Below are 27642 nucleotides of genomic sequence, written 5' to 3'. Positions count from 1 at the left end.
GTTCTGATTATACCCGTCAGACCGCACACAGACAGCTCTCACTGACACGGCATAAAACCACACACATGAACTTGTGGCCGTTATCCTAAGTCTGTTATACATGGTTATACTGCGTAAGGGCGAATTCATTTATAAACTATGTAAACAATACAATTGACAAAGGCCAATATTACTTTTACAAAATAGTGCAGTAGTTCCCAAATGGTGTGCGTGGCACCCTGGAGTGCCACGGAGCGCTTGCAGGGGTGCCCTAATAAAATTACAATTATTTATAGTGAGTGTAATAGGCAAAACCAGTACTCATGGCTCCCATTCATAAAATATGTGGGCAAACAGAAGCAAATCCTGTCCCTCTCCACATAACTGACCCTAGAAGAAGGAGGAGTCACTTGTGGGGAAATGTTTTACATTTACTTAAATGTAATATATTTTTTCTAAATGACTGCCAGCAGATGAGTGGCATAGTGGACGGCTTTCCATAGCGTTCTGCTATGGAAAGTCATCCACCCCCGGGGGGAAATCGCTACAACGGGTGAAAAACGCTCAATGTACTGAGCGTTTTTCATCCCAATTATTTTCCCCATCATCGCCCAGTGTGTATGGACCTTAAGTTTTGGACCACTTCTTTATACTCATTCCGTGTACATCTAAACACACCCATAGGCTGCATTTATATCAGTTATTCACTGAAATCTAATTGTGGTGATAGTTTCATAATCAGTGGCCATATATGTGGTATGCGGCACATATTGGTCGGGTGATGGGAGAGTGCAGGAGTTGTCTCTCTGGACTGCAGAGAAATGGGGGAAATAAGTCGTGTGCTTCCTCCCGAGCAGCTGCGGGCTCATAAAATGGAACAGCATGTTTGAGACTCCATTGCGTTTTATTTGGAGGATACTCGATTCAATTTGCTTACACAGGGACAGCTATATACTACACACCACTCAGGGCAATTGTGTGGATCACTTTAAAGGCCAGTGTTCATTGCTCTTGATTCACCGCTTTTTTTTTGGTGAACTTGGTTGTTTTTCAGCAAAGCGGTGAATCTTTTCACCGAAAATGATATTCACAATTTTCAGCATTCACTGTTCGCCGGCCAGTTCTCCATTTCATATTCGCTGGTGTATTTCAATGGGGTTTTGACTCTAACCCGAGAGTGTATTCAATGCTAGAATGGAGAACTGCTTTCACCGTGAGTTTCACAGTTTTGCATTCGACATCTTTTTTAGGTGAACTGTAATGTATACTTTTAATATAATGTTTTGCTTTTCATGCTATTTTTAGTTAAAAGCATGCAGCACATAAATTTACTTTAAATGCTTTTTTTTTGTACATAATTTAAGCAGGGGGTGGGGACACGCTCATTAATATTCACTGCGCTCGGTCACGCTCATTAAATATGCATGGAGCGGGACCAGCGCAGCGCTCCCCGCACCTCACTGTCTGCCCTGTCTCCTCTCTGCCGCCGACGGCCCCCCCGCCAGCCACCCTCCTCCCTGCCTTCCGCCGTCCTCCATATGCCAGGGAGGTTGATTTTCGCGGTCAGGGGCAGCGAGCCCCTGACCAGTGGAAGAGGGGCTGGCGGCGAAACGGGAACCCCGGCGAATCATGGCGAGCGCACGGTGAATCCAAAATGCCGTGCGCTCGCCGTAGCATTGAATACTCACCACAGTGTGAACAGTTTGTGCACTCTGAAAATGAACACACAGGCAAAATGTGACATCCTCTAACCAGAGTTATTCCTGGTACACACCATAACGATTGAGATCGGAAGCAGATCGTAAGACGATCGTACAATCGTCTGGGATCTGTTGAAGAACAATCTGCGCATGATCTGCATACGATCTGCTCCCGATCGGTACCCAGTTGAAGGGGTCGTTTTCAAATCCTACCTGATGCAGGTAGGATCTGGAAAACGACCAAACGACCCGCAGGGCCGCACATCGGATCGGAAATGGCCCAAAACATGCCCATTTTACATACAATCGGTCGAGATTCTATCTACAGATGGGGCCGGGCTCACTCAGCGGGGGTCTGGCTGTTGGATCGACAAAAGCCAGCCCCCACCAAAAGGGACGACGGAGCTTACCGACGGTCCCCTCCGCCTCCCCCCCCCCTAACCCTGCCCATCTCCCTGAAGCGGACACAGACAGCGTTCGAGTCCCCCCAGCCACCCAAAAACTGGGACACGCATCCCAGTTAGATGGTGCGCCTCTCCGCCGGCGATCACCAGCGGGGGGGCATTCTGGCAAGCCTGGGTGTTGTCTGAGAGGCGCTCCTTCTGTAAATAAGGTGTTTTGGGGCCAAATTGTTCTGGTGTGTAGACTACATTGCTTCAGGTGGCTTCAGTAAGATTACTGTAGAACACCACTTTCGGGCAAACTGTTACCCCATATTGCATGATGTGTGGCAAGTATACAGATAGAAAGGTACAAGCAGCTCCTATTTATTTAGCCTGTTTGTATAATGAGCAGGTTTATCTAGGATAGGGGCACACAGGGCTCGGTCAAACAGTGGCCCACAGGTAAATGATTACGGTTGTCTGCATGCCCAATAGCTATTGGAGACAACTTTATCTGAGAAATCCAGAACACTCCTCATCATGCCCACACACAGAAGGATTGGGTAAACTAAAAAAAAAGAGTTAGATGGGTCTTTTAAGGACCGAAAACCATATACCCCATCATTGCTACATCGTTCATCATGCCTACACACTGAATGATGTGGCCAAATCGTTCACGACGGGTCGTTCATCTTTCTGCCTGCTCAGGGAATCAGCAGGCTCAATGAACGACTGGCGGGAACCTGCATTGGATCGTGATCTTGCCCACACACGGGATTGATTGTTCCGATCGGTTGGAAACGACCACATCATTTAAAAATATAACTGTGTGTGGGCAGCTTTACAGTTACCTTATGCTGAACGGATATTTAAAAACAGGAAAAAACCCTTTTCAGCCCTGCAGTAGTAAATACTTGGCAGCAGTTTGCATTGGGTAGAAGGGTGCATTCATCATGTTCAAAAGTATGGATGGGAACCAAATTCAAAGGCTGACAAGAGGACGCCTCTCTTAAGGCAATGAACAGGAACTGCCCAAGGCAGTAGTTAGATTATGGTGTCTGACAACTCCATAATCCAAATTATGTGATGAAACACTAACACTACCTGTTTCCTGCACGCAGTCCAGTTACAGGCTAACCCAGTGGTTCCCAAACTCTCGATTCACAGCTCCAGGTAAGTCTCTATGGTAGCCCTAGACCAGGACAGGCCAACCTGTGGCTCTCCAGATGTTGTGAAACTACAAATCTCAGCATGCCTTGCCAAAGTTTTAACACTCCCTTATAGCAAAACAGTGGCAAGGCATGATGGGATTTGTAGTTTGACAACACCTGTAGAGCCACAGGTTGGCCAGGCCTGCCCTAGACCAAAAGGTTCTTATAAAAATTAATATATATATTTTGAGGTAAATTGTGCTTCTTCAATGTCATCTGTGAGCTCAGTTATGTGGTGGTGGTGCACAGGGTTGTGCTTTGGTTTGTGCTCCTGCACCTGTTTTGCCTATAACATTGACTATATATAACATTAAGCAGAGAAAACATTGGAGAAAAGGACCAATGGAGAAGCTGCCCATGGCACCATAGCAACCAATCAACTCTTACCTATCATTTTTCTAAAACGTACTTAATAAATGGCACTTCCATGCTGATTGGTTACTTCTCCACAGATCCACTTCTCTATACTTGTCACTGCTGATGATACATCAACCCCTTCATTTGTCCATAGACCACCAAAACCATGGCACTCCTGCAAGTAAGTTACTCCACAGCATCCATTGAGGGAACCAGCACACGAGAGAATGCTGCTTGCCAATTCAGAAAAAGTACCAAATGTGAGGTACTTTTTGCCTCATGCGTCATGTTTCAGCCCACAAAATGATAGCCGATGTTCCCCTTAGGCAACAGGTGCACTTTAAGGAGGTATAAAGCGTCTCCTTTAAGAGCACTTTACAGCTCTGCCAGGGTTGCATCATTTATGACAGCGAGTTTGTGACCTAACGAGAACAGACTGTGCAATAATGCAAAGGGAATGCAATGTAATATAATATAATACCAGAGGAATTATAGACTCCTTTGTAAAGAATGTTGGATAGAGTTTCCTGACATTGTATGAATAATGAAAAGTGACAGATTCAAATATTTATAAAAAAAATGACTAAAACTGGCTCGCACCTACAACAATACGTGCGCTATGTACCGACCTGAAATAGCTGATTGGATGAATTATTCATTGCTGCTGACTACCCCCCCCCCCCTCCCCCCTCTGATAACTCTGCACTCAGACCTTGTAAAACATGAGGTCCCAGCTCTGCCGACTGCTCTGTGTGAGCGGTTAAGGTGCGGACACCCTCTCAAGTCACAATTAGTTCTTTGCAAGAAAAAAAAAACCACAGATCTGTCAGGGGGATGCAATTAAATATTACTTAGGTCCACATCTTTTTGATATTAGCTAAATTATGCCTCGCATGCACAGTTCTGGCCCTAATCAGATGCTTAGGAGCACAGCAACTAGAAGGCTAAAGGCTTTTTAATTTAAATAAAATGAGGAAAAATAATGTCATGTGTTTGATTTCTCTTCTAGTCGGTCCCCCGCCCACTCGTTCGGACTCCTTTCAAAGACCGTTCTGTACCTTCACATGAAAAGAAATCCATTTTTTTGGGTCTGCCTTGTAATCGTTAGCAACTGGTAAATATTGATATGCTGAAAGCAAGGGCACAAATCACCCGGCGGACTTGTCAATGTGCCTCTTTTTTTTTCTTTTTAGAAGTGTAAAACAAATAGGAAAATGGATATCTAAACCCAGGCCTTCTTCTCTAAGCAGACGTGTGTCACCTGACCGTATTCAGGGCCCTTCAGAGCTGTCAGTGCGCTGTTATCTCAGCTACTAACAGCACTCGTGTAGGTCCACAGAAATGTTATATGCAGAAATGACAACTCTGTGTAAAAACAAATCGGTATCAATCTAACATACTTCTAGATTATTTACAGGACAGTCGAGACTTCTCCATAAAGCACAAATGACGGGATCTGGAAGACCTCTGGATAGGGGTAGAGATTTTCCTCGGTGAAATGATGTGTGCTAAAAATCCTATCCGTCATCTCTTGCACAAACAGCGCAGGGTTTACGCAAACACCCACAACAATGTTCTGATTGAGGCACCAAACATCAACTAGATGTTAAAACAAGTTTCGATGTTAAAAGATCAAAATTTGTAGAAGGGGGAGAAAAATCAAAACGATGTGTGCTATTTACATGTTTTTTAATTTTTTTTAAATAAAATGACGTGTGTGTTCTTGTTGTTAAGCGCTTTATTTCAAGCAACAAACTCAGTGGTTTGTAATAGCGATGTTTCGGGGCTTACACCCCTTTCTCAAGCCACACACTTGGCTCCGAAGCATCGCTATTAAAAACCACTGAGTTTGTGGTTTGATCCAGCCTCTGAGTGATGATCGAAATTGGATTATCTATATATATATATATATATATATATTTTTACAAAAAAAAAAAAATCGGTAAAATCGGTGCATGTATGGGCAACTTTACCCTCCACTTTAGTTGAAGACCATGGTGTATCTTGCTCCTCCCAGGGACTCAAGGCCTGAATGAGCTAGGCCGAGTCCCCATCCTGGTACACTGCAGCTGAGGTCAAACAGAGTAGTTCTGGAGTCCTTTGGTGCAAATGGTAAGGTCCAAGTGGTGTTTGAGGCTGGTCCGGATCAGTCCATAAAGTGCAAAGTGGGCAGGGAACCTGACGCGTTTCACCATCTCAGCGGCTTTGATAAAGCCGCTGAGATGCTTCAGGTATAATGTGCGCTGCCTGCGGCTCTGCAGTAGTGATAACAAGATCCTGCAGCAGGCAAATGAAGACCATTATGGTGCTATGGCTTATTTATATGGTGCTACTAATGTCCACAGTGCTGGAAGGTCAGTGTTACATGTCATACGTAACACTATAAGTACAACTGGGGCTGATGAAGGAAATGCAGGAGTCAGACAGAGGGCAGGTATGGTACGATATGCAGGAAAATGTCATTGTCATGACTAGTGCTTATGCTGCAGATTGTATAAAACATCATCTAATGTGTACACGGCTAAAGACCGGCTGCTGGCATCAAGACAAAAATGTTATCAAACGTTCGTTCAGATTCCAGTTATTTGCAACTTGGGCTAAAGGGTGCGAGATCATTAGGTCATGGGTAATAGGTTGACAGACAAAAAGGTTGAAGTGGTCTAGGTTGAAACTGACAGATGGTCGACATGGAAATGGTCAACATGAGCTTTTCATTTTTTGGGGGTGTCTGTCGAAATCTGCCGACACGGACAACATATACAGGTGGAGCCAACCTCATCTAGCCCTTTAACAGGATTGAGTAATAGGATTACTTTGATAATCCCCTACTGTATTGTTCTATGTATTGTATTGCAGCTGAGAACAATAGGCCTTGTCTCAGCATGGCTATCCAGAGACGGCTAGCTGAGGATGGCTCCATCTGTGAGTACCACGTCCCCTCGCATGGCTCCTTGCATTTGGCACACTATTATAATCCACCTATGCCCACTTGGACTGCGAAGTAAGAACAAGTCAGTTTAATAATAATAATAATAATAAAAAAAACTTTTGTCATGTGTTGGCCTATTGCCTATCGACACATAGCGGTCAACTTATTGACTGTCAACCTGGATACCGGCTAAAGAACCTGAGCTGACAGGGTAACGACAGCCATCATCAGGCACCTGACAGGAAGAGGTACGCGCGGAAACCTTTTGTATGTAAATATAACAGGACTCCAGCACTGCATACCAAACAACACAATGACCGTTCTACCCGAGTCTCAGATGCTCTGGTGCGGTTATCACCATTCCTCACTCACTGTGTACATTCCTGTGTCTGCGGTCTGTGCCTATCTCCACAACTGAACTGACCTTTGTACAGGTCACTACAATTCCTCCTGGAAAAGTGTGATTAGAGTGCGTCCTACAACCCAAATTCTTATCACAGGGATTTATAACCTCAGGGTTACGAGACACCTACTGTATAAACTTGGTTTTGACTTGAACAAAAAATGCCCTAAAAATGCAGGCGAAATTCGGTTTTGAAGCCACGGAACCTGCGCAATTCACCAGTGTCCCAGTTTAAAGGGATAGTGTGGAAGAAATACTTCTAAGTAGCAAAGACAAGGGTGTGTTTCTTCCTTCAGTCATGACTTGGAGAATATAAGCACCCATTTGCTCTTATGCACCATACAGGGAAAGCAAGTGAATTTATTTAAAAGATAAAACCGTTAAAAAATATCTAGCAAGCAGGAAAAGCAGTTGTACGAGTCACAAAGATTAAATTAACCTTCCCTCTATTAACCTTTGTTCTAAAACTTATGCTCTCTCTAATGTACAATGGTTAACGCTGATAAAATGCATCACAATGCGCTCAGCCCCTGTAATGATGGAACCATATACAGGCATGAAGAGGAAATACCTATAGAAATGAGAATATTGCAGCTTCTCCTGTCCTCCACGTCCGAAGAAATGAACTAACAGCGTGGTGTTGATATCAGCGCTGTCTGACGAGGTCTCCTGCAAAACAGCATTACACTTCTCATTATTAAAAGGCGGGAACGTCAGCTTTAGAAATAACAGTACTTGATCCAAATGGTAAAGCAAAGTTACCAAGCTACAAATCTAAATATTGTTGGGGACATTCATTAAACTGCAACAAAGTTCAACTTCGTATGGAAAAGGTGACGCTGTGCACGCTGGGGGGCTCTAGAGGGTTCCGACGATGGACTTTTTTTTTTAAATTTAGTATGCACGTAATACATAGACCCTATATTGTATATTTCTGAGCTTCCAAATCGCACCCTATTTGGGTTCAGTGTTCAATCACTATAATGTAAAAGTAATATTAAATTTCCGGCCATTGCACCCAAGGGGTCCAAATAGACCACACCCCTTTTTTTTTGGCATGTTGTTGGCTCTTTAGCTTAACTACAGATATTTTTCGGCTCTTTACCTCTGACCGGTTGGCCACCCATGTTCTAGTACATCAGCTTGCCCAGTGCCCACTTCTCACTGGTTTATACTGTAACATGTGACCGATAATGTGTCTGTCTGTACCTATGGTTGAAGATAATTTCATAGCACAGACAGCAGCTGGTTCACCTTGAGACCATATCTCCCAACTTTCTGAAGTTTAGAATAGGGACACTCGCGCGCCCGAAAAGGGGGCATGGTGTATGCAAATTAGGGTGTGGTTTATGCAAATTAGGACGTGCTCTCGTTTTCGGCCGTGAATAGACGCTGTGCGCATGCGCACAGCGTTTATTCTGGGAGATTGGGGGGGGACTCCCAACTGCCCCCGCCCCGCAGCGGGACACTGCCGGCCGTGGGAGGGACGCGGGAACCTCCCCAAAAATCAGGACGTTCCTGCGTTTAGCGGGACAGTTGGGAGATATGTTGAGACTGAGACAATTAAAATCTCTATACTGTCAGGAGTAGGGTACAAGGTGGTGGATTTAATATAATCTACAAAGTATATTGTAAAAGGTACAAAACTTCAGTAAGTTTGCTGGGATAATTTATTCTAAAGTCAATAGAGGTGTGAAAATCGCCAAGAAAACATTGTTGTTCATCATATTAACCTGTAATGTTTTACCTTATAAGGAAATATATATTTTTTATTATTTTTTTAACACAAAATGTTTTATTTGAATGGATATAACAAATGTGAGCGACGCCGGCATTTTTAGAAGACATTTTGCACATCTCTCAAAGAGATGTTGGCACTCAAAGGGGGGGGGGGGGGGGGAACCTAATTGAGGATGTGGGGGTTGTGGATGATGCTGGGGGAGGGGGCTTGGAGCTGTGAGAGTAACCTCATTGAGGAGGAGGGGGTTCTGGGTGCCACAGAGGGGGTTGGAGCTGTGAGCAAAAACTGCTTGAGTAGTGGGGGACAGGGGGTTGCAGCTGTGAGGGGAACCTTTTAATGATGGAAGGAGGGGGGCTGTGGATGGGAGGGATTGGAGCCCTGAGGGGTCAGAGCTGTGTGTGTGGTCGGGAGTTTGCAGCTGTTTATAGGTAAGGAAGAGCAGAAATTAAAGGTAACAACAAGGCTATAAGCCTCCGGAAACTACTCCCTGCACAAGACGTGCCGCTCTCTGCCGTGAAAAGTTCATATGCCCTTAAATCACTATGTATGTAGGCCGCATTACAGATGAAGTCAGATGCAAGGCCTAATTACTCATGTGGATTACATATAATAGAGATTCCTCTATCAGAAGCAAAGGGGGGAAACAGTAGGTGGTACTATGGAATTCCCACTCACACACTTAAAAATGTACTGGGTTTACTGGATTTTACACCTGAAACCAAAGATATAGATGGATAGATTCCAAACCCTGGAAAGCACCACAATAAAACACAAGCTTCCTAGGCTGCCTTGAGGAAACAAATGTGCAGCTAACCATAGAAAGACAACACCAAGTAATAGGGCACAGAGGAATTTCGGTCCCAGCGCCTGACCTACATGGCACATATTGTAGACCGCATATCCTGAAAGCATTACTACACTAGGATTACGACTGCAAAGCCATTACTGGTGTTACCAAAGGAACTGCGGCACAGAGGTCTATACCTCATATCTTACACAGAGAAATAGGGTCCCACTTCCTCTGTCATTACATACATGGACTATATGGTAATTAGAGGCCGCAAAGAGCCCAAACACCCCTTCCTCAGCACCTGGCTACAGGAACAGAGTAGCATACAGAGCCCATACACCCCTTCATCAACATCTGGCTAGAAGAGGGGTAGATTTATTAAGCTCTGTGATAAAGTGCCTGGTTTTTATCAAAGGCCAGCCTATAACCCTAACCATACACACACCCCCCACAGCTTATAACCCTAACCATACACACACACTGCAGCCTATTACCCTAACCATACACACACACACCCCCCGCAGCCTATAACCCTAACCATACACACACCCCGCAGCCTATTACCCTAACTATACACACACACCCCGCAGCCTATAACCCTAACCATACACACACCGCAGCCTATAACCCTAACCACACCCCCCCCGCAGCCTATAACCCTAACCATACACGCACACCGCAGCCTGTAACCCTAACCACACACACATACCCTCCAACTGTACCGGATTTGCCGGTACAATACCGGTTTTTAACGGTCTGTACCTGCAAATAAAACCTGTACCGAATGTACCGGTTTTTGTGCCCTTAGCCGACTCCCCCAGGCTGTCAGTGGTGTGCCAAGCACCAGACTCACCTAGGCTTGCCAAGCACCCGGCCGTTCCCAAGGGTGCATTGCGGGTCCCGACTCCCGGACCAGCATGTGCGGCGAGTCATGATGTCATGACGTTTACAGGGGTCACAGGACTCCGGGCGCGTGAAGTGCAGCAGAGATACTGTAGCTGCTTTAGGCTGAGGACTCCCGGACCAGCGTGTGGACGCGGCGCGTCATAACATCATGACGCGTTGCACACAGGGGACAGGACACAGGACTCCGGGCGTGAAGAGATAGCTGGCAGCTGCTTCAGCTATCTCTTACTGTTACTGACTGCACACAGCGTGGAATACAGTGGCCGCGGGACCCGGGTCATCAGGTGCAGCCAGAGGCTGGACTCTGGAGCACATAGGTTAAACTTTTTTTTAAATAAATCTCTTCTTCATTCTTGTGACATGCTGCAGCTAAGTCTTATGACGTGATGGCTGCTGACATATTAAATAATGCATTTATTTTCAATCTTCTGCCTACAATATTATGAATTTTTTTTTTTTACATCTAAAATGTAAAAAAAAAAAGATTATTCATAAGTTATTGTAGGCAGAACATTGAAAATAAACTCATTATTTAATATGCCAGCAGCCATCACGTCATAAGACTGAGCTACAGCACGTCACATTAAGGGAATTTGCCCCAATCGCACCAATGCTCCTAAAGTTAAGAGTATCCCCTTATAAAAAAAAAAAAGCCCAGTACACATTTTGAAAGGAGGCATGACCACGCCCCCATTTACATGTGGCCACACTCCTTTCTAAATGTGTATCGATTTCTGCCCTTCAGATGTTGGAGGGTATGCACACACCCTGCAACTTATAATCCTAACCATACAAACACACACACCCACCCTGCAGCCTATAACCCTAACCATACACACACACCCCGCAGCCTATAACCCTAACAATACACACCCCCAGCCTATAACCCTAACCATACACGCACCCCGCAGCCTATAACCCTAACCACACACACCCCGCAGCCTATAACCCTAACCATACACACACACACCCCGCAGCCTATAACCCTAACCATACACACACACCCCGCAGCCTATAACCCTAACCATACACACACACCCCGCAGCCTATAACCCTAACCATACACACCCCCAAGCCTATAACCCTAACCATACACACCCCCAGCCTATAACCCTAACCATAAACACACACCCGCAGCCTATAACTCTAACCATACACACACCCTGCAGCCTAGAACCCTAACCATACACACACACACACCCCGCAGCCTATAACCCTAACCATACACACCCCCAGCCTATAACCCTAACCATAAACACACACTCGCAGCCTATAACTCTAACCATACAAACACCCTGCAGCCTATAACCCTAACCATACACACACACACCCCGCAGCCTATAACCCTAACTATACACACCCCCAGCCTATAACCCTAACCATAAACACACACCCCACAGCCTATATCCCTAACCATACACACACCCTGCAGCCTATAACCCTAACCATACACACCCCCACCCTATAACCCTAACCATACACACACACACCCCGCAGCCTATAACCCTAACCATACACACCGTGCAGCCTATAACCCTAACCATGCACCCCCCCAGCCTATAACCCTAACCATACACACACCCAGCAGCCTATAACCCTAACCACGCACACACCCCGCAGCCTATAACCCTAACCATACACACACACTGCAGCCTATAACCCTAACCATACACACACACACACAGCAGCCTATAACCCTAACCATACACACCGCAGCCTATAACCATAAACACCGCAGCCTATAACCCTAACCATACACACACACACACACCGCAGCCTATAACCCTAACCATACACACACACACCCTGCAGCCTATAACCATACACACTCCCGGCAGCCTATAACCCTAACCATACACACACACATCGCAGCCTATAACCCTAACCATACACACACACACACACACACACACATCCCAGCCTATAACCCTAACCATACACACACACACACACACCGCAGCCTATAACCCTAACCACACACACCCTGCAGCCTATAACCCTAACCATACACGCACCCCACAGCCTATAACCCTAACCATACACACACACCGCAGCCCATAACCCTAACCATACACACACACCGCAGCCTATAACCCTAACCATACACACACACCCCGCAGCCTATAACCCTAACCATACACACCCCAGCCTATAACACTAACCATAAACACACACCCCACAGCCGATAACCCTAACCATACACACACCCTGCAGCCTATAACCCTAACCATACACACCGTGCAGCCTATAACCCTAACCATACACCCCCCCAGCCTATAACCCTAACCATACACGCACACACCGCCGCCTATAACCCTATCCATAAACGCACCCCGCAGCCTATAACCCTAACCTCGCAAACACCCCGCAGCCTATAACCCTAACCATACACACACACCGCAGCCTATAACCCTAACCATACACACACACACAGCAGCCTATAACCCTAACCATACACACCGCAGCCTATAACCCTAACCATACACACCGCAGCCTATAACCCTAACCATACACACCGCAGCCTATAACCCTAACCATACACACACACACACCGCAGCCTATAACCCTAACCATACACACACACACACACACACACACACACCCACCCTGCAGCCTATAATCCTAACCATACACACTCCCGGCAGCCTACAACCCTAATCATACACACACACACATCGCAGCCTATAACCCTAACCATACACACACACACATCGCAGCCTATAACCCTAAACATACACACACCCTGCAGCCTATAACCCTAACCATACACACCCCCAGCCTATAACCCTAACCATACACACACACACCGCAGCCTATAACCCTAACCATACACACACCCCGCAGCCTATAACCCTAACCATACATACACACCCCGCAGCCTATAACCCTAACCACACACACATTGCAGCCTATAACCCTAACCATACACACACCCCGCTGCCTATTCCCCTAACCATACACACACCCCACTGCCTATAACCCGAACCATACATTCATACACCCTGCAGCCTATAACCCTAACCACACACAATAAGACATGGCCGCCTATAACCCTAACCATACACACACACACCGCAGCCTATAACCCTAACCATACACACACCCCGCAGCCTATAACCCTAACCATACACACACACACACTGCAGCCTATAACCCTAATCATACACACACACTGCAGCCTATAACCCTAACCATGCACACACATAGCTGCCTATAACCCTAACCATACATTCATACACCCCGCAGCCTATAACCCTAACCATACACACACACCGCAGCCTATAACCCTAACCATACATTCATACACCCCGCAGCCTATAACCCTAACCATACATTCATACACCCCGCAGCCTATAACCCTAACCATACACACACACCGCAGCCTATAACCCTACCTACACACACCCCTCAGCCTATAACCCTATACACAACCCGCAGCCTATAACCCTAACTACACACACACACCGCAGCCTATAACCCTAACTACACACACCCCGCAGCCTATAACCCTAACTACACACACCCCTCAGCCTATAACCCTAACCATACACACACACACCCCTCAGCCTATAACCCTAACCATACACACACACACACACCGCAGCCTATAACCCTAACTACAAAGACCAGTCACGCCGAAGCGTGTGAGCAGCGCTAAATGAAGGAGACACACACCAAGCTACAATATAATAATGTTTTACTTGTTAAAAAATGAAAACATGTAATAAAGTACAGTACAAAATTCACAATAAAAACAATATAGGTACCATAAGAACCGATTCTTCACGTCACAAGCTGGGGTGAACGTGACTGTTTTTAGTCCAGTTTAGGACAGGGAATGTAAGCAATATAATGAATGGAAAAAGGGAGGGGAGTGGGCATTTGATCACAGGTAAGTGCACATTACCATTTGGTGGACGATCTGAATGAAACCACAGGTGGTAGTTGGAATCCTCACCCGGGTAGATGATAATAATAAAGAATGCTGTCGGTCGGCTTCCGCTGAAGAGGTAACCCCTTGCAGATCCTGATGGTAATGGAGGGGAGGGGAGGGGGTGGAATACCCCAACACTTTTTCAATGAGCGGTGTCCGCCAAAAACTCGACAGAAGAAACTTGGAAAGGTGGTATCGGTGGGTGAAGCAATGTCCTCCTTTTTGGAAATGGCACGCTGGAATTATGCCGCTGGGTGTTCCAGGAGAGACCGTAACCACCAAACACAATGGAAGGACTGGGGTGATGAAGGGGATGTTTGAGCAGGTAAATCCGTGGGTCAAAGTGTACCAGTGAGTGAGTCCAATCTGGGTACAGTATCCCACACTTGGAGTGAAGAACCGGAGGGATACTGTACCCAGATTGGACTACCCATCAGCCCGACTACTGTAACAGCTGCATACAGTGCCCATACACTGCCCATCAGCCCCTGACTATGTAACAGCAGCATACAGAGCCCATACACCACCCATCAGCCCCTGACTATGTAACAGTAGCATACAGTGTCCATACACCGCCCATCAGCCCTTGACTATGTAACAGCAGCATACAGTGCCCATACACTACCCATCAGCCCCTGACTATGTAACAGCAGCATACAGTGCCCATACACTGCCCATCAGTCCCTGACTATGTAACAGCAGCATACAGTGCCCATACACTGCCCATCAGCCCCTGACTACTGTAACAGCTGAATACAGTGCCCATACACCACCCATAAGCCCCTGACTATGTAACAGCAGCATACAGTGCCCATACACTGCCCATCAGCCCCTAACTACTGTAACAGCTGCATACAGTGCCCATACACCACCCATCAGCCCCTGACTATGTAACAGTCAAGGGCTGATGGGCGGTGTATGGACACTGTATGCTACTATGTAACAGCAGCATACAGAGCCCATACACTGCCCATCAGCCCCTGACTATGTAACAGCAGCATACAGTGCCCATACACTACCCATCAGCCCCTGACTATGTAACAGCAGCATACAGTGCCCATACACTGCCCATCAGCCCCTGACTATGTAACAGCAGCATACAGTGCCCATACACCACCCATAAGCCCCTGACTATGTAACAGCAGCATACAGTGCCCATACACTGCCCATCAGCCCCTAACTACTGTAACAGCTGCATACAGTGCCCATACACCACCCATCAGCCCCTGACTATGTAACAGTAGCATACAGTGCCCATACACTGACCATCAGCCCTTGACTATGTAACAGCAGCATACAGAGCCCATACACTGCCCATCAGCCCCTGACTATGTAACAGCAGCATACAGTGCCCATACACTACCCATCAGCCCCTGACTATGTAACAGCAGCATACAGTGCCCATACACTACCCATCAGCCCGACTACTGTAACAGCTGCATACAGTGCCCATACACTGCCCATCAGCCCCTGACTACTGTAACAGCTGAATACAGAGCCCAGAACTCGCTAGTTCCGCCTCGGAGTGGAGCCAGGGTGCTGAAAAGCCCAAGGTGGAGATGTACCAAGTGTTAAAGGGGTTTCCACTAAGCTGGGTACACACTGGGTGATATAGCGGTAACAATATCGACCAGTGTTAGCCGGCTAGTGAAATATCGGGATCACATCACACATGTATTTTTCCAATACCAGCCTAGGATTAACGCAGGAGGGTTGGTCATTCATGACACATGACATTCTATTTAGCAAACTAGGGATGGGGATCATTAGATCAGAACCATCGGTAAAATGGTTCCGATGGTCACTATTTAACCCTTAACCATCGCTAGGTCTGCACCAATGTTTCCTCAAAAAACAATGTCTTTGTTTTTTTCTCTCTTTTGCTGCTGCTGGTGGCTGACAGAGTGATAGACCCTCTGGTCAACCAACCAGCTTCAGCCCATAGGACAGGGGGCAGGCTGGTTGTCAGTTTACTGGCCTGTTCCCTATACCTTAATCCACTGAAATTGTATGGGCCCATAAGAAGTATAGGGCCTGGAGCTGCAAATCCACTTGCCATACTGTTATATATCCGATACTGTTATTTCAGTCATGTTTGTGTATATGTAAAAAATGTAGATATACATGGGATTTGCAGACAAGGCGGCACTCCAATATAGTAACTAAACAATGGTGCAGGGTCCATAAAATATTCCTTAAAAACACACTGACCTCCCCAGTACGTGGGTAAAGTAAAGGAGCAGCTCTCAGGTATTGATGAAAACAGTGATTTAATCCAAAAGCGCATAAAGTATGAGATGCTTCCAGCAGCAGCCAATGGCAGTTTTAAGTGTCACACGCCCCTGAGGAAAAGCAGCATGTGCCAGATATAACAGCTGCTGCTGGGTGCTGCAGTAAGCATCTGGTACGTTACAGGCCCAGCCCTTCTAGAAAATAGTTCTATCTTTTACTGATGTTTATAGGAGGGCAGAGTCCGACCCGTCCATTGACTCATCCCCCCCACCTGGGGTTTTAGACCCAGGTGAAAAACAATGGCACCGGCTTTCAAGGCCTTGTTTTCAATTGCTGTTAGGGTCATGGAGAGTAATCCTTTGTGTCTTTTTTGGTCTTAATTATATCTGGTCTTGTAGAATACTTACAGTACTGTATGCTGATCACCGTTTCTATTAACTGCACTACGGAAAATAACAATAAAACCTGACATCCTTTGAAATCAGAGTGCATTATTGGTCAGCTAATTTGCATACGAACAGCAGGGCATGCTGGGTAAACAACTAGTGCATCATGGCTCCTCCAACAAGCTTGGCTCCTCCAACAAGTTTGACCATAACGCCCTTTCCCACCAGACATTGCAGTTAGACAATCAATGGCCTAGTTCATGATGTGCCAAATCAAACCATAAGGCTAGATTTTAGGAAAGGCTTATGTGAACACATCTGTAGGGACAGCTGGTAGCAGGGCCGGCAACAGAAATCTTGGGGCCCGGAACACGGATATCTCTGAGACCCCCCAACAACGAACGTGGATTGTTATTACATTGCATATTGAATGTATTTTTTATTAATAGAAATAAACAGATAATATTCACAATGCAATATAATAGGGAAGGGCAGATGGGAGGGCATAGCATTGTGCGTTGTGTGGTTTGGTGTGTTGTGTCATTAAACTCATTAGTATGGGTAGCCAGACAGGCGATTAGGCAGTCATGCTTACAGACCCTGAGTTCCTCAAGGCTTTTGGGCCCCTCAGCTGGTTGGGGCCCGGTACGGGTGTCCCTTTTGACCCCCCTGTCGCCTGCCCTGACTGGTAATAAGGTTGGGGGGAGAGCATTAGAAACTTATAAGGGGGCTTAGGGTTAGGCTGCTGGGTGGGGGGTAAGGTTTCAGCTTACGGTTAGGCATTAAAGGGGAGGTTGGGTTCTGTCCCTCCATCAGGATGCAAGCATTGGTATTCTGACCACTGGTATCCCCACCGCCACTCCTGTATGTATGCCAAAAGGGGTGTGGCCTATATAAAAGGGGCATGGTTTCAGGGGATGCCACAGACTCAGGCCTAACCCTAACCCTGTCGCCTGCCCTGAGTACACCACCCATCAGCTTCAGACTACAGGAAGAGCAGCATACAGTGCCCATCAGCCGCTGACTACAGGTAGAGTAGCATACAGTGCCCATACAGTGCCCATCAGCCCCTGAGTACTTTAACAGCTGCATACAGAGCCCATACACCATCCATCAGCACCTGACTATACGAAGAGCAGCATACAGTGCCCATACACTGCCCATCAGCCCATGACTACAGGAAGAGCAGTATACAGTGCCCATCAGCCCCTGAGTACTGTAACAGCTGCATACCGAGCCCATACACCATCCATCAGCACCTGACTACAGGAAGAGCAGCATACAGTGCCCATACACCACCCATCAGCACCTGACTACAGGAAGAGCAGCATACAGTGCCCATACACTGTCCATCAGCCCCTGACTACTGTGCCAGCAGCATGCAGTGCCCATACACCGCCCATCAGCACCTGACTACAGGAAGAGCAGCATACAGTGCCCATACACTGCCCATCAGCCCCTGACTACTGTAACAGCTGCATACAGTGCCCATACACTGTCCATCAGCCCCTGACTACTGTGCCAGCAGCATACAGTGCCCATCAGCCCCTGACTATGTAACAGCAGCATACAGTGTCCATACACAGCACATCAGCCCTGACTACTGTAACAGCAGCATACAGTGCCCATACACCGCCCTTCAGCACCTGACTACAGGAAGAGCAGCATACAGTGCCCATACACCGACCATCAGCACCAGACTACAGGAAGAGCAGCATATAGTGCCCATACACCGCCCATCAGCACCAGACTACAGGAAGAGCAGCATACAGTGCCCATCAGCCCCTGACTACAGGAAGAGCAGTATACAGTGCCCATACACTTCCCATCAGCCCCTGAGTACTGTAACAGCTGCATACCGAGCCCATACACCATCCATCAGCACCTGACTACAGGAAGAGCAGCATACAGTGCCCATACACCGCCCATCAGCACCTGACTACAGGAAGAGCAGCATACAGTGCCCATACACTGTCCATCAGCCCCTGACTACTGTGCCAGCAGCATGCAGTGCTCATACACCGCCCATCAGCACCTGACTACAGGAAGAGCAGCATACAGTGCCATTGTTTAGTTACTATATTGGAGTGCCGCCTTGTCTGTCCCTTTTGACCCCCCTGTCGCCTGCCCTGGCTGGTAATAAGGTTGGGGGGAGAGCATTAGAAACTTATAAGGGGGCTTAGGGATAGGCTGCTGGGTGGGGGTAAGGTTTCAGCTTACGGTTAGGCATTAAAGGGGAGGTTGGGTTCTGTCCCTCCATCAGGATGCAAGCATTGGTATTCTGACCACTGGTATCCCCACCGCCACTCCTGTATGTATGCCAAAAGGGGTGTGGCCTATATAAAAGGGGCATGGTTTCAGGGGATGCCACAGACTCAGGCCTAACCCTAACCCTGTCGCCTGCCCTGAGTACACCACCCATCAGCTTCAGACTACAGGAAGAGCAGCATACAGTGCCCATCAGCCGCTGACTACAGGTAGAGTAGCATACAGTGCCCATCAGCCCCTGAGTACTTTAACAGCTGCATACAGAGCCCATACACCATCCATCAGCACCTGACTATACGAAGAGCAGCATACAGTGCCCATACACTGCCCATCAGCCCCTGACTACAGGAAGAGCAGTATACAGTGCCCATACACTGCCCATCAGCCCCTGAGTACTGTAACAGCTGCATACCGAGCCCATACACCATCCATCAGCACCTGACTACAGGAAGAGCAGCATACAGTGCCCATACACCGCCCATCAGCACCTGACTACAGGAAGAGCAGCATACAGTGCCCATACACTGTCCATCAGCCCCTGACTACTGTAACAGCTGCATACAGTGCCCATACAGTGTCCATCAGCCCCTGACTACTGTGCCAGCAGCATACAGTGCCCATCAGCCCCTGACTATGTAACAGCAGCATACAGTGCCCATACACTGCACATCAGCCCTGACTACTGTAACAGCAGCATACAGTGCCCATACACCGCCCTTCAGCACCTGACTACAGGAAGAGCAGCATACAGTGCCCATACACCGCCCATCAGCACCAGACTACAGGAACAGCAGCATACAGTGCCCATACACCGCCCATCAGCACCAGACTACAGGAAGAGCAGCATACAGTGCCAATCAGCCCCTGACTACAGGAAGAGCAGTATACAGTGCCCATACACTGCCCATCAGGCCCTGAGTACTGTAACAGCTGCATACAGAGCCCATACACTGTCCATCAGCACCTGACTACAGGAAGAGCTGCATACAGTACCCATACACTGTCCATCAGCACCTGACTACTGTAACAGCAGCATACAGTGCCCATACACCACCCATCACCCCCTGACTATGTAACAGCAGCATACAGTGCCCATACACCACCCATCAGCCCCTGACTATGTAACAGCTGCATACAGTGCCCATCAGCCCCTGACTACTGTGCCAGCAGCATACAGTGCCCATACACCGCCCATCAGCCCCTGACTATTTCACAGCAGCATACAGTGCCCATACACTGCCCATCAGCCCTGACTACTGTAACAGCAGCATACAGTGCCCATACACCGCCCTTCAGCACCTGAGTACAGGAAGAGCAGCATACAGTGCCCATACACCGCCTATCAGCACCAGACTACAGGAAGATCAGCCGCTGACTACAGGAAGAGCAGCATACAGTGCCCATACACTGCCCATCAGCCCCTGACTATGTAACAGCAGCATACAGTGCCCATACACCACCCATAAGCCCCTGACTATGTAACAGCAGCATACAGTGCCCATACACTGCCCATCAGCCCCTAACTACTGTAACAGCTGCATACAGTGCCCATACACCACCCATCAGCCCCTGACTATGTAACAGTAGCATACAGTGCCCATACACCGCCCATCAGCCCTTGACTATGTAACAGCAGCATACAGAGCCCATACACTGCCCATCAGCCCCTGACTATGTAACAGCAGCATACAGTGCCCATACACTACCCATCAGCCCCTGACTATGTAACAGCAGCATACAGTGCCCATACACTACCCATCAGCCCCTGACTATGTAACAGCAGCATACAGTGCCCATACACTGCCCATCAGCCCCTGACTATGTAACAGCAGCATACAGTGCCCATACACCACCCATAAGCCCCTGACTATGTAACAGCAGCATACAGTGCCCATACACTGCCCATCAGCCCCTAACTACTGTAACAGCTGCATACAGTGCCCATACACCACCCATCAGCCCCTGACTATGTAACAGTAGCATACAGTGCCCATACACCGCCCATCAGCCCTTGACTATGTAACAGCAGCATACAGAGCCCATACACTGCCCATCAGCCCCTGACTATGTAACAGCAGCATACAGTGCCCATACACTACCCATCAGCCCCTGACTATGTAACAGCAGCATACAGTGCCCATACACTACCCATCAGCCCAGGGGCGGATCCAGGATAAAATGACAGGGGGGGCACCATGATAAAAGAGGGTTTAGGTGGGGGAGGGGCGGTGTTAGTGGTGCCAGTGTACATGCTAAGAGAGCGGCAGAGAGAGGGTGGGAATGGGATTAAAAATAGGCCCTGGCATTTAAAGTACGCAGGCCCACCATGGTGACAAAAGTGAAGGATGTAGTTGTGCGCGTGCCGAAGGCGCGCTCCAGAAAATGGGGTGTGGACACTCAACAGGGGGCGTGTCCTTTAGTGTAGTGTACCACACCATATACAACTTCTACACATTATGCAACAAAATACTAGACCCCATTATACTTGCCCCTTACACATGATGCCAAATGGAATGAGCCAAAATTCACATAATGCCACACGGATTGAGCCAAAATTCAAATAGTGCCACATGGATTGTGTCAAAATTCACATAATGCCACACGGATTGAGCCAAAATTTACATAATAACACACGGATTGAGCCAAAATTCACATAATGCCAAATGGATTGAGCCAAAATAAACATAATGCCATATGTATTGTGTCAAAATTCACATAATGCCACACGGATTGAGACAAAATTCACATAATGCCACACGAATTGGGCCAGAATTCACATAATGCCACACGGATTGAGCCAGAATTCACATAATGCCACACAGATTAAGCCAAAATTCACAGTACGTTTCATTAACAGGAACATTGTCCAACAAAGGCGCGCATTAAACATTTACACTCATTGTCCATTACACGTTAAGTTACACGCCATTATGTCCATTATGTATTATGTCAAACACCATAATGCCTATTAAAAATTATGCTACATAAGTGCTGCTTATCCACATGCTCATTGCCAAGGGTTCCATGCTCATTGGCAGAGGTTCCATGCTCATTGCCATGTGGGATTACATGCTCATTGCCAAGGGGAATACATGCTCGTGGTAAATGGGGGACAGCTGCCGCCAGGCAGAAGTGATAGCCACTGACAGTGGCAGAGCCTGGCTGTATTCAGAGCACTGCAGGTCCCGGCTATTTGAAATAATACCCCTTTCACACCAGAAAATGCATTCCCAGGTTGGCCCCTTTTACACCAGCCTAGTCCCTGCATTTTCTGGTGTGAGGGGGAGAGAAAACCACCCCTCCCCCTCTTTAACCAGATATCTTATTTAACCGGCTATATCTTCAGAACCAACTGATCCATTTACATGAGACAAGTATCATATTGAGAACATTTGAGTGGGCTTTGAATGATTTTGGTCCAGTGAAACTGGAACGTTTGGTTCCAGAGTAATCTGCCCTCAAAGAACATGAACAGCCATGAAATTACAGAAAAGAAGTAATACCCTTTCAATGCGCTAGAATTAGTTTATCGGGGCAGCAGCTTTATTAGTCCCCCCTGTTAGTGGGGGAAGTGGAAGAAATGTCCTGCAGTTGGTTCATTATTGGATAGCTGTGTCCCTTGCCCAGAGGAGTCCACATTCTTCATCTCCTAGGACCCTCAAATGTTGTCAGATTGAATTTGGATGCAGTGGTGCTCTAAAATCTTAAATATTAAGATCCTCTACAGGATTCGACCCTCTAGAAGGATTGCTACATTTTTGATCCACTATCCAAAATAAATTTGGAATTTGATGCAGCTGAGCACTATTTATTTATTAATTATCCGCATAGGATCCATTTTTTAGAAGGTTTACATACCGGGAGTGATTACTCTCACTACCCACCAACACACGGAAAGTTTACCCCTGAGGAAGTCACATCGACGAAACGCGTTGGGTTTATTTCCATGTTCCATGTTTCTGTATGAATTATACTGCACAGATGAAAACTACATGTTTTTAATAAATGTTGTATTAAATCAAAAACTGTGATTTTTATGCTGGAATTACCATTGATATTCTGGTTGTATTCTGGTGGTGGAATTTACATTAGGGGCGCACTCTATTTCTTCTTGGAGCCATGAAATTACATTTAAAAAAATAAAAAAATTAGTTTACACGTAATATCTCAGGAACCGATTGACCGATATGGACCAACTTGGTATCATATTGAAGGCCCAGTGATTTGGAATTGAATGAGATCCACCACAAGCTTCTGTGATGCCAGGGGGGGAACTGGCAGCCGTCGGAACCTGGTGGGGGTCGGAATTGACGGGTCCCATATTATCTTATGGGGAAAAAAACGTTACAGCTTTGCTAGGCGATATCTCTGGTTCCCGGGGGGCTAGAGACACGGGGCTGGGCTCGTTGGAAAGCCCTGGTCCTCAGCTACAAAATGAAATGACAGGGGGGGCACGTGCCCGGGTGCCCCCCCCCCTGAATCCACCACTGCATCAGCCCCTGACTATGTAACAGCAGCATACAGTGCCCATACACTGCCCATCAGCCCCTGACTATGTAACAGCAGCATACAGTGCCCATACACCACCCATAAGCCCCTGACTATGTAACAGCAGCATACAGTGCCCATACACTGCCCATCAGCCCCTAACTACTGTAACAGCTGCATACAGTGCCCATACACCACCCATCAGCCCCTGACTATGTAACAGTAGCATACAGTGCCCATACACCGCCCATCAGCCCTTGACTATGTAACAGCAGCATACAGAGCCCATACACTGCCCATCAGCCCCTGACTATGTAACAGCAGCATACAGTGCCCATACACTACCCATCAGCCCCTGACTACTGTAACAGCTGAATACAGAGCCCATACACTGCCCATCAGCCCCTGACTACTGTAACAGCAGCATACAGTGCCCATACACTACCCATCAGCCCCTGACTATGTAACAGCAGCATACAGTGCCCATACACTACCCATCAGCCCGACTACTGTAACAGCTGCATACAGTGCCCATACACTGCCCATCAGCCCCTGACTACTGTAACAGCTGAATACAGAGCCCAGAACTCGCTAGTTCCGCCTCGGAGTGGAGCCAGGGTGCTGAAAAGCCCAAGGTGGAGATGTACCAAGTGTTAAAGGGGTTTCCACTAAGCTGGGTACACACTGGGTGATATAGCGGTAACAATATCGACCAGTGTTAGCCGGCTAGTGAAATATCGGGATCACATCACACATGTATTTTTCCAATACCAGCCTAGGATTAAAGCAGGAGGGTTGGTCATTCATGACACATGACATTCTATTTAGCAAACTAGGGATGGGGATCATTAGATCAGAACCATCGGTAAAATGGTTCCGATGGTCACTATTTAACCCTTAACCATCGCTAGGTCTGCACCAATGTTTCCTCAAAAAACAATGTCTTTGTTTTTTTCTCTCTTTTGCTGCTGCTGGTGGCTGACAGAGTGATAGACCCTCTGGTCAACCAACCAGCTTCAGCCCATAGGACAGGGGGCAGGCTGGTTGTCAGTTTACTGGCCTGTTCCCTATACCTTAATCCACTGAAATTGTATGGGCCCATAAGAAGTATAGGGCCTGGAGCTGCAAATCCACTTGCCATACTGTTATATATCCGATACTGTTATTTCAGTCATGTTTGTGTATATGTAAAAAATGTAGATATACTGTATATACATGGGATTTGCAGACAAGGCGGCACTACAATATAGTAACTAAACAATGGTGCAGGGTCCATAAAATATGCCTTAAAAACACACTGACCTCCCCAGTACGTGGGTAAAGTAAAGGAGCAGCTCTCAGGTATTGATGAAAACAGTGATTTAATCCAAAAGCGCATAAAGTATGAGATGCTTCCAGCAGCAGCCAATGGCAGTTTTAAGTGTCACACGCCCCTGAGGAAAAGCGGCATGTGCCAGATATAACAGCTGCTGCTGGGTGCTGCAGTAAGCATCTGGTACGTTACAGGCCCAGCCCTTCTAGAAAATAGTTCTATCTTTTACTGATGTTTGTAGGGAGGCAGAGTCCGACCCGTCCATTGACTCATCCCCCCCACCTGGGGTTTTAGACCCAGGTGAAAAACAATGGCACCGGCTTTCAAGGCCTTGTTTTCAATTGCTGTTAGGGTCATGGAGAGTAATCCTTTGTGTCTTTTTTGGTCTTAATTATATCTGGTCTTGTAGAATACTTACAGTACTGTATGCTGATCACCGTTTCTATTAACTGCACTATGGAAAATAACAATAAAACCTGACATCCTTTGATATCAGAGTGCATTATGGGTCAGCTAATTTGCATACGAACAGCAGGGCATGCTGGGTAAACAACTAGTGCATCATGGCTCCTCCAACAAGCTTGGCTCCTCCAACAAGTTTGACCATAACGCCCTTTCCCACCAGACATTGCAGTTAGACAATCAATGGCCTAGTTCATGATGTGCCAAATCAAACCATAAGGCTAGATTTTAGGAAAGGCTTATGTGAACACATCTGTAGGGACAGCTGGTAGCAGGGCCGGCAACAGAAATCTTGGGGCCCGGAACACGGATATCTCTGAGACCCCCCAACAACGAACGTGGATTGTTATTACATTGCATATTGAATGTATTTTTTATTAATAGAAATAAACAGATAATATTCACAATGCAATATAATAGGGAAGGGCAGATGGGAGGGCATAGCATTGTGCGTTGTGTGGTTTGGTGTGTTGTGTCATTAAACTCATTAGTATGGGTAGCCAGACAGGCGATTAGGCAGTCATGCTTACAGACCCTGAGTTCCTCAAAGCTTTTGGGCCCCTCAGCTGGTCGGGGCCCGGTACGGGTGTCCCTTTTGACCCCCCTGTCGCCTGCCCTGGCTGGTAATAAGGTTGGGGGGAGAGCATTAGAAACTTATAAGGGGGCTTAGGGTTAGGCTGCTGGGTGGGGGGTAAGGTTTCAGCTTACGGTTAGGCATTAAAGGGGAGGTTGGGTTCTGTCCCTCCATCAGGATGCAAGCATTGGTATTCTGACCACTGGTATCCCCACCGCCACTCCTGTATGTATGCCAAAAGGGGTGTGGCCTATATAAAAGGGGCATGGTTTCAGGGGATGCCACAGACTCAGGCCTAACCCTAACCCTGTCGCCTGCCCTGAGTACACCACCCATCAGCTTCAGACTACAGGTAGAGTAGCATACAGTGCCCATCAGCCCCTGAGTACTGTAACAGCTGCATACCGAGCCCATACACCATCCATCAGCACCTGACTACAGGAAGAGCAGCATACAGTGCCCATACACCGCCCATCAGCACCTGACTACAGCAAGAGCAGCATACAGTGCCCATACACTGTCCATCAGCCCCTGACTACTGTGCCAGCAGCATGCAGTGCCCATACACCGCCCATCAGCACCTGACTACAGGAAGAGCAGCATACAGTGCCCATACACTGCCCATCAGCCCCTGACTACTGTAACAGCTGCATACAGTGCCCATACACTGTCCATCAGCCCCTGACTACTGTGCCAGCAGCATACAGTGCCCATCAGCCCCTGACTATGTAACAGCAGCATACAGTGCCCATACACTGCACATCAGCCCTGACTACTGTAACAGCAGCATACAGTGCCCATACACCGCCCTTCAGCACCTGACTACAGGAAGAGCAGCATACAGTGCCCATACACCGCCCATCAGCACCAGACTACAGGAAGAGCAGCATACAGTGCCCATACACCGCCCATCAGCACCAGACTACTGGAAGAGCAGTATACAGTGCCCATCAGCCCCTGACTACAGGAAGAGCAGTATACAGTGCCCATACACTGCCCATCAGCCCCTGAGTACTGTAACAGCTGCATACCGAACCCATATACCATCCATCAGCACCTGACTACAGGAAGAGCAGCATACAATGCCCATACACTGCCCATCAGCCCCAGAGTACTGTAACAGCTGCATACAGAGCCCATACACTATCCATCAGCACCTGACTACAGGAAGAGCTGCATACAGTACCCATACACTGTCCATCAGCACCTGACTACTGTAACAGCAGCATACAGTGCCCATACACCACCCATCACCCCCTGACTATGTAACAGCAGCATACAGTGCCCATACACCACCCATCAGCCCCTGACTATGTAACAGCAGCATACAGAGCCCATACACTGACCATCAGCCCCTGACTACTGTAACAGCTGCATACAGTGCCCATCAGCCCCTGACTACTGTGCCAGCAGCATACAGTGCCCATACACCGCCCTTCAGCACCTGACTACAGGAAGAGCAGCATACAGTGCCCATACACCGCCCATCAGCACCAGACTACAGGAAGAGCAGCATACAGTGCCCACACACCGCCCATCAGCACCAGACTACAGGAAGAGCAGCATACAGCGCCCATCAGCCCCTGA

At 47.5% G+C, this 27642-nt stretch overlaps 1 protein-coding gene across 1 annotated transcript in view; it reads right to left on the bottom strand.

The window, feature by feature from the left end:
* MICU2 (mitochondrial calcium uptake 2) overlaps positions 1–27642 on the bottom strand; it is a 442330-nt gene that overhangs the window by 10973 nt on the left and 403715 nt on the right. Inside the window, exon 8 of the mRNA XM_083169921.1 lies at positions 7534–7631. Within this exon, the coding sequence (XP_083026047.1) occupies positions 7534–7631 (98 nt within the window). The remainder of the gene's footprint in view (positions 1–7533; positions 7632–27642) is intronic.

The sequence above is a fragment of the Crinia signifera genome, chromosome 2, assembly GCF_055691185.1.
Source record: "Crinia signifera chromosome 2, ASM5569118v1, whole genome shotgun sequence".
NCBI lineage: Eukaryota > Metazoa > Chordata > Amphibia > Anura > Myobatrachidae > Crinia > Crinia signifera.
This window is presented reverse-complemented; position numbering and strand designations above follow the sequence as displayed.